At 39.3% G+C, this 13,104-nt stretch overlaps 1 protein-coding gene across 8 annotated transcripts in view; it reads right to left on the minus strand.

The window, feature by feature from the left end:
• Positions 1 to 13,104, minus strand: part of KLHL7 (kelch like family member 7) — a 77,485-nt gene that overhangs the window by 17,075 nt on the left and 47,306 nt on the right. For all 8 annotated transcript variants that reach the window (XM_055272453.2, XM_055272454.2, XM_055272459.2 and 5 more), the window contains one exon: positions 7,135 to 7,277. In XM_055272453.2, the coding sequence (XP_055128428.1) occupies positions 7,135 to 7,277 (143 nt within the window). The remainder of the gene's footprint in view (positions 1 to 7,134; positions 7,278 to 13,104) is intronic.

Raw genomic sequence — 13,104 nt, forward strand, 5'->3', positions numbered from 1 at the left:
ATGAAAAATTTTAATAATCATACTTACCAAGTTAAGATGCATTCATATCCAGGATTCAATATACTTTTAAGTCTTTTCTCTTTCTTCCTACCCAAACCCTACGAGTAAGTCTCCCTCAAGAAAACTTCCATGAAGGTTTCACAGAGGCTTCCTGGTTGACAAATCCAACCCAGGGAGCTCTCTTCTTTCCATGCCACCAACACAGTCATTGTCTATCACACATCAGGACAATTAACTGTTAAGTTCAGCTGAGGTGTTGACAGCCACCTCTGTGCTAACTGCTGTGTGCTTATGTGTACACCTCATGCACTCTGTGAGAACAGGGTCCTGTTGTATGTGTCTTTCATATCCCCGGCTGGTGTCCAACCCACGAATTTAAAATCCTATATGAACCATGAATATATGCTAAAATATTACTTATTTAAACATACTTTTACAACCAGCTAGCCATACAACACACTCTGTTGTTAGTAACAGGAAAGGATAATTATCTTTTATACCTGGATCACCAAATTTTCAAAGAAAATAATCCATACCAAATCTAACCGAATATGATTCAATACTTTTGAGATGACGGCTCTTAATGCAGCTCTGGATCAAAATATGAACAATTACCAAAGGTAACCAATATTAATTATTGGTGACATGGTCTAGTAAAGAGTGTGAATTCCGTTAGTTAACCTCAGCTTGACTTATCCCTTTAGCCCTGTGCTCATGGACCCACTGCTCTCTAGCTACCTCCCAAAGGCTAGAGTCCCTTAAAACCCCACCCCAGGCTGGCTGTGGTGGCTCACACCTATAATCCCAGAAGTTTGGGAGGCTGAGGCAGGAGGACTGCTTGAGTCCAGAAGTTCAAGACCAGCCCTGGCAACACAGAGAGACCACTGTTGCTACAAAAAATGAAAATTAGTGGGGTGTGGTGGCAAGTGCCCAAAGTCCCAACTACTGGAGAGGCTGAGGTGGGGGATCACTTGAGCCTGGGAGGTCAAGGCTGCAGTGAGTCACGGCCACGCCACTGCACTCCAGCCTGGGTGACACAGCAAGACCCTGTCTCAAAAACACAACACAACACAACTTCACGGAGATAACCTTCCCATTTTCCTCATTTCTTCCCATTTACAGCCTTCAATCGAATATGTGCAGCTGTTTCCACCCTCCCTGACCCTTTTTAGAGTGGTCTGTTAATTTATGATAATTAAGGCCAGCTGTGGCTATGGAGAATGAGTTCGATGTCATGACTTCCAGCACCAGTCACATTTTCACTGCGGGTTTCTTGGAGATGCAGTGACATAACACAAAGAGAAACAAATCTTTGAAGGTGGGAACTTCAGGCACTATACCAAGGTGGGGTGGAAGGGGCTGTGAAGTTGATTTTAGAACAAAACTACCAACCAGTGTATTATGGAGGTACTTGAAAAGAAATTGAGACTCCCAATATTTCTATTTTGGAAGACGTTCTAGGAAACCAGAGCATATAACTGAGAACTTACCTCAGGATGTGATCTAATCTCTTCTTTACATGAACATGAAGACCACCTGTCTAACAAACTGCCTTCAAAGAATCAGGGAGAACACCTTTCATGCACAAACTGCAGAGAACACTGTTTACCCCTGGCTGCCCATGATGCTGATAACTAAGGGATACTCATGATGACCCAAACTTGCATCTCAGCAACGTCAGTTGCTGGGGCTTGCAGCTAGAGGTCCACCTCATCTGGGATGATTGTTGCCTATTTTAGATATTTTGTTGCTGTAGGTGCTTCTGATCATTGTAGCAGTGTTCACATTTTTACTTATGTGTAGTACTTCTAGAGCTCTTTGCTGGTGACAAACGCTACTGATATACTGTTATAAAACTCTCAATTTTTTTGATGTAACACTATTTTCCTTTAAGGTTTATACTTCGTTTATGCACATGATGTTTTAAAATCATACACAATTTATAACTGCTGATTTCCACCATGATCACAGGGTGGGACTGTTTCCTCCTTAGGGAGGGCCTGTTTAAGAGGGAAGGTGGCTGGCCGGGCGCAGTGGCTCACGCCCGTAATCCCAGCACTTTGGGAGGCCGAGACGGGCAGATCACGAGGTCAGGAGATCGAGACCATCCTGGCTAACACGGTGAAACCTCGTCTGTACTAAAAATACAAAAAATTAGCCGGGCGCGGTGGCGGGCGCCTGTAGTCCCAGCTACTTGGGAGGCTGAGGCAGGAGAATGGCGTGAACCCGGGAGGCAGAGCTTGCAGTGAGCCAAGGTCGGGCCACTGTACTCCAGCCTGGGCGACAGAGCGAGACTCCATCTCAAAAAAAAATAAAATAAAAAAAAATTAATAAAAGAGGGAAGGTGGCTATGACACAGGCACTGCAATATCTTTAATATAAAATATTTCTGACAGGAAAATGTGTCCCAAATTACAGATAACTTCTTTTTCTCTTATTTAGAGCCTTCTATATTTAGATCCAGTCTTATAAAACCAACTGAGAAAATTACGTAAAGTTATATTGGTTCATTCATCCTTATAAACTTGAGTACTCACCCTGTGCCAGACACTAAGCTCAGTAATGAGTCTACCTTAGAGTTTTGAATATGAAAATGCACCCAGGGTAAACCTTCTGAACCTGGTGGTTCCATGAATAGGGTGCCACATGGTTTTCTGCCTTAGTAATTTACAGGCTCTGGCCCTTGCCCTGCTAGTCTTACTACTAGTTTATTGTTGGTAGGGAATATGCAGAGTCCCCTTTTCTCCAGGGCATAGTCTCCCGTTTCTCCACCGTATGAAGCCAAGATCCTTACAAAGCCCCAGCTCATCAGTTCACTGGGAGGAGGAATCCAAATAAAAACTGATCAGTTAAGTCAACTTTTATTTAGGTATCAATATCGTAAGACATTACCATGTTACAGATTGAGAACACCAATACTAGGATAAATAGAACACTGAATACATAACTCTTTTAGAAATCACTAAGCACTTGATGATTTAAAAACAGATACAGGATGGGAAGAGGCAGCTCAACAGGCTTTATAAAAGCATGATAACAAGAAAAATATCATTTCAATTCAATATAGCAACCCAAGACTTCTTTTTCTGTCAATATTCAGAAAAAAGATTTTTCTTTGCTATAACTTTTTAGTCATCAATAAATACAAATATTTGCCTCCTGTCATCAATGAAATACAAGAACTATAATTGATGGAATGAAAATGTTTTTATTGGTAGTTCATTCCTCAATTATTTGAATTTTCCCATAAATTTTCAAAGTGCAATTAGGAATGAGTCATTTATAAGAGCAAGGCAAGACAACAAATGAGAATTCTGAAGTTACAGTCTCACTTCCAGGCTTGTGTAGAAGAATATGCATCTCTTTTCAACTGTCCAATAAAAAAAAAAATCAAGGAAAGAATTAGAACTACAGACTAAAAATAAAGGGCTAAGAGTCATCCCACATTTGCCTTATTCTAGGAACAGTGCTCCCTGCCTCCTAAATGAACTCAGAATTCTTCTTGCCCATCTGTACACCAAAATAGCCATCTACTTTATTTTAAAATAAAATATTTTCCACCAACACTTGGCTTAATTCCTTTTTAACTGCCAAAATGAACACCATAGTTATGGTTTGGGAAACAAATTGGGTGTAATTATTATTAATCTATGGTTTTTAGAATTACAATTTTTGTTTTTTTTTTTTTTTTGGTTGCTGTTCTCTTGTTGCCCAGGCCGGAGTGCAGTGGCGTGATCTCAGCTCACTGCAACCTCCACCTCTCAGGTTCAAGAGATTCTCCTGCCTCAGCCTCCCCAGTAGCTGGGATTACAGGCACCTGCCATGACGCCTGGCTAATTTTTTGTAGTTTTAGTAGAGATGGGGTTTCACCATGTTGCCCAGGCTGGTCTCAAACTCCTGACCTCAGGTGATCCACCCACCTTGGGCTCCCAAGGTACTGGGATTACAGGTGTGAGCCACCATGCCTGGCCTAGAATTACAATTTAAACTATCATTTCAGTTTTTGTTTGGGGAAAAAAAAGTTTATAATTTTCCTGTTCTTCACTCAAAAGGATCCTGAAAAATTAAAAAAACACAAATAGCCATTGCCAGTGTCCTCACAGTGAGGACACTGTGCTTACTGGATAGTACACAGGCCATGAATTCTCACGGCACCTGCTACTTACTCAGTCTTCTATTGAGAAAGCCAGATTTCTGTAGGTAAAAAATCAGCCTATATTCTGGAGATTAAGGAATAGAACAGAAATTGATGTCTAAGCCAAGAGTGGGCCAATAGGGACAGTCCAAATATGATGGTGATTACCAAATCTAACCTGATCCTTCCCTCCTTGGGGAGGTGTTTTTGCTATCTGGTGGCATATTTGCTCTATGGGTTACGGTGTTAAGTGTTATGGTAAGAAAGAGAAGCTGATGGAAGTTTCTTTCTCTACCAAAATATAAGAGGAACTGCTTGCCTTGGAGGAACTGCTGAGACTGGTAACTTTGTTACAAGAGGGCCAGATGTGGTCTTCTTACTGGATCAGATTAATATAACCAGGAAAACTTGCCATATAGCTAACACTTTGGCTAATGCATATTTCTATCTACCCAGATCATTAGATTGAATTCCTTTTCAGCTGGCAGGGAAAATTTTTAAATATCATGGTCTGACTTCAAGGATCCTTTGACTCTTTAGCTCTATGCCATAATCTAAGCTGCAGGCATCCTGGACCATCTCACCTTCCCAAGGTCACATACTGGTCTCCTGTGTTGATGCGCATAATGCTAACCATTTCTGGAGACCAGAAAATGGAAAGGATCCTATATGTCTTGGTAAGAAATGTTGCTTGACAGGACAGAAGATAAGTTAGCCTAGAATACAGTGCTGATTGCTTCAGAGTCCCTAGATGTTCTTAGGTCTAGAGCAGAGGTTGGCAAACTATGGCCTGAAGGCCAAATCCACCCCCTTAGCTGGTTTTGTAAATAGTCTTTTTTTGTTTGTTTGTTTGTTTGTTTTGAGACACAGTCTCATTCTGTTGCCCAGGCTGGAGCGCCGTGGCATGATCTCAGCTCACTGCAACCTTCACCTCCTGGGTTCAAGTGATTCTCCTGCCTCAGCCTCTCGAGTAGCTGAGATTTCAGACATGCACTGCCATGCCCAGCTAATTTTTTGTATTTTTAGTAGAGACGGAGTTTCACCATGTTGGCCAGGCTGGTCTCGAACTCCTGACCTCAGGTGATCCACCCACCTTGGACTCCCAAAGTGCAGGGATTACAGGCATGAGCCACTGCACCTGGCCTGTAAATAAAGTCTTATTGGAACACAGCCATGACCATTTGCTTATGTATTGTTTATGGCTGTTTTCCTGCTACTGGGTCAGAGAACAGATGGCATGCAAAGCTGAAAACACTTACTCTGGCCCTTTATAGAAAAGTCTGTGAAGCCCTGATCTACATCATGTTGGAAGAACCCCTTGAAAATGAAGGGCAGCTTGCTGACCCTGAGCACCTCCTACATATTAGAGATGGCATATGGTTATTACACTTCTGGGTAAACTGCAAAGCTATCAGTTACAAGTAAAATCTAGAGTAGGAGAAATCTCTCTAAGTGGGACAGGCTACAGTAGTATGGCTCAACTGCCTGTGATCCTGGGGCATTAGGATGCTGCATATAGCTTGAGGCATGTCTCTATACAATCAGAGCATGCCCCAAATTCTGGAGCAAGGCCAGCCTCCTTTATGCAGGTATCGTTCTTTCAGTAGACAATTCCCAGCTGGCCATGAGGTTCTGACAGATGGCAAATGTCTGACACCAAGGGAAACCAGGTGACCATGTCATTAACCCATCTTGAACAATTTTACCTGACCTTCCCAGCCACAAATACAGCATGCCTTCAACCAATAATGTAGCATGTAAATGCAAGACTGGGCTTACGGAGGTTCCAAAGGCACAAAATACCCAGATAGGCTAATGACAGTCCTTATCCAGTAGCCCTTCACTTAATTCACTATCTTTCTCCCTCACCCAGGACTATGCCTTCACGGAGGGGTGTCACTAATATATCAGCTAACAGATTTGAGAGGCCTGGGCTTGGTTCACTTTTGATAGTAATAGCCAATAATGAGCTGCAAAAGCATTGTAGTCCCCCCTCAGGGATTGTTTTGAAGGATAATATGAAGGAAAGTGTTCTGACTTGACAGAATTCCAAGCAGTTCATTTTATTGTCCATTATACCTTTTAGGAGAGAAAGCCTAAGTTCGGTTTTTATCAAGTCTTGGGCAGTTGCTAGTGGTTTATCCAGATGGATGTAGGCTTGAAATAATGCTCTGGTCTCATCAAGTATCTATCCAACCAAAAATGGGTTTGCAAAATGATGAAAGAGATCATTATGTGTTTGGATTCAGCACCACTTATGGATATCACCTTGCAAGTTTGGGGTGTTATCCTTTAGGATTGTGGTATTTGCTCTTCCCCAGCAATACATGTAGTACCAGAAAAATATGGTATTCTTTCTCCCACAGCCAAAACACACAAGTCTATGAAACAAGGAGTAGAAATGTGAGTGGACTGTCTTAAGGTTATAAGTAATGATCTATTAAAAATTTTTTTATTCCTATACCTATACTCAAGCTCTCCTGACCCAGTTGGTTGGTATGATATGTAATGAAAAGTTCACTAAACTTGGTGATCATTTCTAGATGGTTCAAATAAAGGTCATTTAATCTTTTTTCTTTGTAGTTTTCTAGGGTTTCCAAATATTCTAGAATGACTATGTATTATTTCATATTAAAATTACTAAGGGGAAAAAAACAAACAAATTTGGCCCAGAAGCAGATTTTCATTGAAAATGGGACATAAGGAAGAAATTGTAATGAATGCAAGGAGCTGCTGACATAAAGGGGTGAGGAAGAACTAGTTTCCCTTTTTCTTTAACAGTGGTTACCATGCAACATTCCAGAACAATGAAGGAAACATTTGGAATCTAAGCCTGATTTCCTTATCTGTAAAATGATCTATGTATCCCATAACGTATGTGAAAGAACACCATAAACTATCATCTCTAAAGGTATGAGTTATTACTACTTCTGGTTGGTGTCTTATGTGTTCAGTGATTTCAAAGACAACAACAAAAAACAAGAATAAAAATTAGTTACCTTAGGGTTAAAATATCTACAAGACTGTGGTTGAGAGCCTCCAAATAGGGCTATGCGGTAGTCATGTTTCTTTCTTCTAGGTCTTGTGCCATCTACAAGTTCTTCTCGGTCCTCTGGAGACAGTAGATGGTACCTCATTCCACCTGTAGTAAAATACATGGCAACTCTTCAAGAACTTCAGGCACTAACCAGTGCTTTGAAAAGGAAATACCCAGACATAATAGGGCCTTTATTTCAGTAACTTACTTTTATGATATCTCTATAGCATTTGAGGAAAGTGAGGGGGAAGAGGCAGGAGAAATGCATAAGGATCCGAGTACTAACCAATTCATTATTCTCAGAAATCACCATTATTCTAAGACTGCCCCACCCAGTAAGCAACTACTATGTACCAGTGAATTATCTGGCTCCTCAAGCAACAGCTGCCAAAATAATAATTATGGAAATCCAGATCTCCTAACCCAGTGGTTCTTGATCTTTACATTAGAATCACCTAGAAAAATCTCTGAAACTGTTTATACCTGGGACCTACCACAGACTAATTAAATAAAAATCTCTAGGTAGTGTCTAGAAATTGGTATTTTAAAGGGCTTCTTAAATCTTGCCACTTAAAATGTGGTTCAAAGACCAGCTGCTTCAGCATTTGGGAGTTTGTTAGAAATGCTGAATCCCAGGCCCTATCCCAGACCTACTGAATCAGCATCTGCATATTTAACACCCCACGGTAATTAGGATGTACATAAAACTTTGAGAAGCACTGTCTTAGATGACTCTAAAATGCAATAAGGTCAGAACTACTGTGATCTATCACGATCCTTTTCCTTCAGCAATTCCTTAATTTTGTCAGTGCCACTTAGCAATCAAAAACTGTTGAAGTATCATTTGAAATCAGTGTGGGAAAGAAGGATTGTCTATGTTAGACAACAATATGAAGAAAGAAATTATACCCCTACCTCATATTTCACTCTCAATTTCAAATCAATAAAAATCTGAATATATAAACTCATAAATGCACTAAAATCTTTAAAAAAAAGAACAAAACAAAACAGGCCCAGAATGGAGAAGCCTAAGAATGACCAAAAACATAGGAGCCAGAAAAAAATGTTCAGACTTAACTATATGAAATTTTGTTTAAAGTTAAAATAGTGCATGGCAAAAAGAAAAGGCAGAATTAAAAGATGACAAACTAGGAAAATATTTACAAATAATAAAAAATACTATTAAAAGACACTTTATTAATTTATAAGAATTATCAGCAACTTAACCAAAAATTGGTGAAGTATCTGAATACAGTTCACAGAAAAAGAACTATAACTCTTAAACATATGAAAAGATGCTTGAGTGCTCTAGTTAGAAAAATACAAATTAAAATCATACTTTTTTCACTTATCAGATTGGCCGAAATCAAACTGCCTGGATCACAGGGTATAATATGGTTGTATCGGGGGAAGCAGCACTCTCTTCCATTGATGGTGGGGATGTGGATGGGTATAACCATGAGAAGGGGTGATATAGCCCAGTCTACAAAAATTATAAATGTATACACCCTTTAACCCAGGAATTCCCCTTTCTAGGAGTTTATCAATCTAAAGTTCACTGTTAGGGAAGTGGTTAAAAAATTATGCTATGTCTATACAATAGAACATTATATATGGCTGTTAAGATGAGAAAGATTAGTATGTATGCATGGAATGATCTCCAATAAATAATATGGAATGAAAAAAAGCAAGATGTAGAACAGTACACAGAGTGCAATACTGTTTGTGTTAAAAATGTATATTTTAATGCAAATATACACATTTTATACATGTAATTTATACATGGATATATAAGTAAATGACTGTATGCACAATCTCAAGACTACCTCTGGAAGGGTATATACAAGATAATAATGTTAATCTCCAGGGTAAGAGAATGAGAGAGTAGGGAAAAGGGGTATCAGGGAGACTTACTTTTCACTATGCATCCTTTTAATACCTTTTGAATTGGATAATATTATCAATCTAAAAATAAAATAAGGCCATTTTATTTTATTTTTTTCTAGAGCCAAGGCCTTGCTCTGTCACTTGGGCTGGAGTGCAGTGGGGCCATAACAACTCACTATAACCTCGAACTCTTAGGCTCAGCAGTCCTCTCACATCAGCTTCCCAAAGCACTGGGATTGCAGGCCTGAGCCAGCATGCCTGGCCCAAAAATTCCTAACACATGCAAAACATTTCTATAAATGAGGCTATGTTGGGTCTTTATTAAAAGGATAGAGAAAGGAAACTCATTTGGAGAATAGTTGGTGAATTAATGAACATCTTTATCAATATTTATCATTTCTTCCATTTCAGAGTTTGAGTAGAAGCTCTTTTGCATTCAAACAGCTGGGTATTTCAGAGGCCAAGGCATGCTGATGCAAGCTCTAGATCAGGGGTCTGAAAACTTTTTCTGTAAAGGGACAGATAGACTTTGCAGGCCACATACGGTTTCTGTGGAATATTCTTTATTTTATAATCCTTTACAATTGTAAAAATCACATTAGCTCAAGTCTGCATTTAGCCTGTGGGTAGTTCTTGAAGTGTGCTTCCATAACCAGCAGCATCAGTATCATCTGGAAGTGTGCTGAAAATCCTAATTATTGAACACTAACCCAGACCTTCTGAATCAGAAACGCTAGGGAGGGGTTTGACAGCCACTGCTCTAGGATGGTTCCACACAGGCTGAAAGTGGACTGTGTAGTCTATGAACGCAATATTCCCAGTAAGAGAAAGGTAGGGGGTAAGGAGAGAGACAAGAGGGAACTGTTTCCGCCGATAGGCCATGGGGTAAAAGTGGCTGACCGTGGCCAACTGTGCTGACACACTGGAGGAGGCATACCTTTGGCTCCTTCACTGATGGGCCTTTTTTTTCCTCCCCAAGAATAGGGCTGGGGGACACTTTGGTATCTCTCTCTGAGGAGCTAGTTGTTGCTTAGGCTTATTCCTTTGGGAGTTATTCTTTCCAGATTTAAGTATAATCATTTGTAAATTTTCAGTAAGAAGTTGGCCTGGCCCTTTGTGGTGGCTTTGACTGTGCACTTCATTTGTATTTTGTAATTCATTTTCTTTTAGATGTAAATTTTTTAGCTTAGTTTTATTCTATTTTTCAACCGTCTTTTCTGTTTTTCTTCTACTCTGGAAAGGCAACAAAGTCAGGTGGTAGGAAGACAACTGATGATCTGAAAAAGAGAGGCTGGAAGCCTTTCCCCAATTTAGCTCTGCCCAGGCCCCAAAGCTTGGAAGCATCTCAGCTGCTTGTGCTTAGTCAAGGAGTAATAGAACAATCCACTATTGTTTATTTTAAAAAAGGAAAAGAAAAAAATGTAATAAGCCTAGTAAGTTAAACTAAACAACAAAGCATCCTGCTCAAGTGTCTAATCCTCACACTTGGTTGAATTTCTGAAATAATGCTGCTATCCTGTTTCTTAATCAGTTCAGAATCCATGTAAGAACTAAACACTAGATTCTGAGACTGGCTGTTTTCAACAGCCCAGACCATGTATGAAGAAATAGAAATTCTAAGGCCACAAAAATAACACACAGTTTGGGAATTGGGCTAGCAAAAAACCTGATACTAGCATGCACAAAATCTAAGAGACAAAAGTCCTAATGTAAAGGCATCTTCTTGGTCCTGATTTTCTTTCCTCTGCATTTAAAGAGACAAGTGGCCATGTATGTTCTACCTTCTAAACACTCTCTTACACCATGGTTTTCCAAGACACCAGCCTTTGGTTCAAGTAGCTTTGGGGTTGCTGTTTTTTGTTGTTGTTTTTTTTTTTTTAATTTTCTTATACCTCTTAAATATAGGTATTTGTAAGGATGTGTCCTTGACACACACCTCTTCTCCTTTTCCCTTGACAACCTCAACTAGGTTCAAACACACTTAGTCTTTTTCAGTTTTGTTTTCATTTAATTAAAAAATATGTCTTTGGCACTTATGAAAATTTTCATTATTCATGTAAAATATTTTTAGTAACTATAGAACATTACATTGTATGGATATACTTTTTTCCAATCTAGGGACAACATTGGGTCTACTTACCTAAAACCCCATCATACTAGTAAGCAAGCAGTAGCTATGTGATAAGTCTAATGAAAATACTGGAAACCTAGAGATTGTTTTTATTGGCTGTATGAGGCAGAGAAGATAAAGTCTTGGATCTGCTCAAGATAAGGAATTGTAACAGAGATAAAGCTGAATCACTAGGATTGGTGGTTATACTTTTAGTGAAACGATAGGCTAAGAAAAATACCTGCCCAATGGCAGAAGCAGCAGCAATAATTTGTCTGTTTCAACTTCAGCTTCAGGTAGAGGTAAAGTCTCCCTCTTTTGAGAATTTATATCGACAGTCCTACCCTCATGCAGGTTCAAGGTTTGAATTTACCCTACCCGCAAGTCTAGGAAACCATAAGCCAAAGAAAACTCAAAGTAGTCCTGGATTGTTGTGCCCTACAGAACTTGGCAAAAGCAAACACCATTCTCCCATTGAGGAGAAGAGAGAAGACCTGCCAGAGAACAAAGAAGACACAACCTGAGCCTCCCAATATTCCTGGTGATTAAGGTCAATCAAATATAAGCATACCATTCAAAATTACAAAACATATAAGGAATTAAGCCACCAGAAATAAGTCAATAGAACCAACAAATAGGAGCACTGTTCCTCAGGGACTTCAGATACTGATATTATCAAACATAGAACATAAAATGACATTTGAAGAGTTTAAGGTAGAGCAAGAACCGAAAACACAAGCAAGGAAAAAAGACCATAAACAATGACCAGGGTAGGCCAGCCTTGGTGGTTCACACCTGTAATCCCAGCACTTTGAGAGGCAGAAGTGGGCGGATCTCTTGAGGCCAGGAGTTTGAGACTAGCCTGACCAACATGGCGAAACCCTGTCTCTGCTAAAAATACAAAAATTATCTGGGTGTGGTGGCGTACGCCCGTAATCCCAGCTACTTGGGAGGCTGAGGCACAAGAATCACTTGAACCCAGGAGGTGGAGGTTGCAGTGAGCCGAGATCGTGCCACTGCACTCCAGCCTGGAAGCCAGCGAGACTCTGTCTAAAAAAAAAGGCCAGGCTAATAAATAATACATAAAAGGAAAAAGATACAATTTACAGTGACAACAGAAATATCTGAAATAAATTAAGAATGCAGAACTCATAAGAAAATTATAAATTCTCCAGAGACATATGGCAATTTAAATGAAATACAACAATAATTAAAAGGTATTAGAATGAAGCAGAAGAGAAACTGTGTGTATGTGTACCTACACTACATACACTTGATCTTAGCCAAAAGACTGAGATGTGATGTGTGTACATATAGATATATGGAAATTTAGTTTAATGTGTTTCAAATCAGTGGGAAACAATAAATTATTCAATAATGGTATTGAGCCGTCTTATCAGATATATTAGGAAAAATATTATTTATTTCACACCCAATAGATTTCAGTAAGATACAGGCTTCAAATTAAAAAAAAAAAAAAGAAGAATTCTATAAGTGATAAATGCACAAGAGGAAAATTTCGTTAATTTTTAAAAATCACCTTGGAACAGGAAAGACCTTTCCAACCACATCACAAAGGAAAAGACTAGTTCAGACTTAACAATATAAAAACAACATGAGATCAGATTTGGCCATTTTAAGATCTTTTTTCTCCTCTTCTCTTGAAAGCTATCCCAAACAACAAAGAAACAAGAAACAAACACAAACTCTATCTTTGATAATACTAAGAGACTTGCAACCCCAAAACACAATTAATGAAGACAGCTAGCAGATGGAGTGTCTGTTAAACCTAAATGGTTGTGCCAGGAGACACCAATGAAAAGCAAGCTAAATTACCCTGCAGAACCCTGAAAAGGCTCATAATTGGAGATACTAAGTACCTAGAAGTGCAGGTAGGGCTGAAAACAAGATAACTCTAAAATACCGAACAAACGA

This window comes from Symphalangus syndactylus, chromosome 3, assembly GCF_028878055.3.
Source record: "Symphalangus syndactylus isolate Jambi chromosome 3, NHGRI_mSymSyn1-v2.1_pri, whole genome shotgun sequence".
Taxonomy (NCBI): Eukaryota; Metazoa; Chordata; class Mammalia; order Primates; family Hylobatidae; genus Symphalangus; species Symphalangus syndactylus.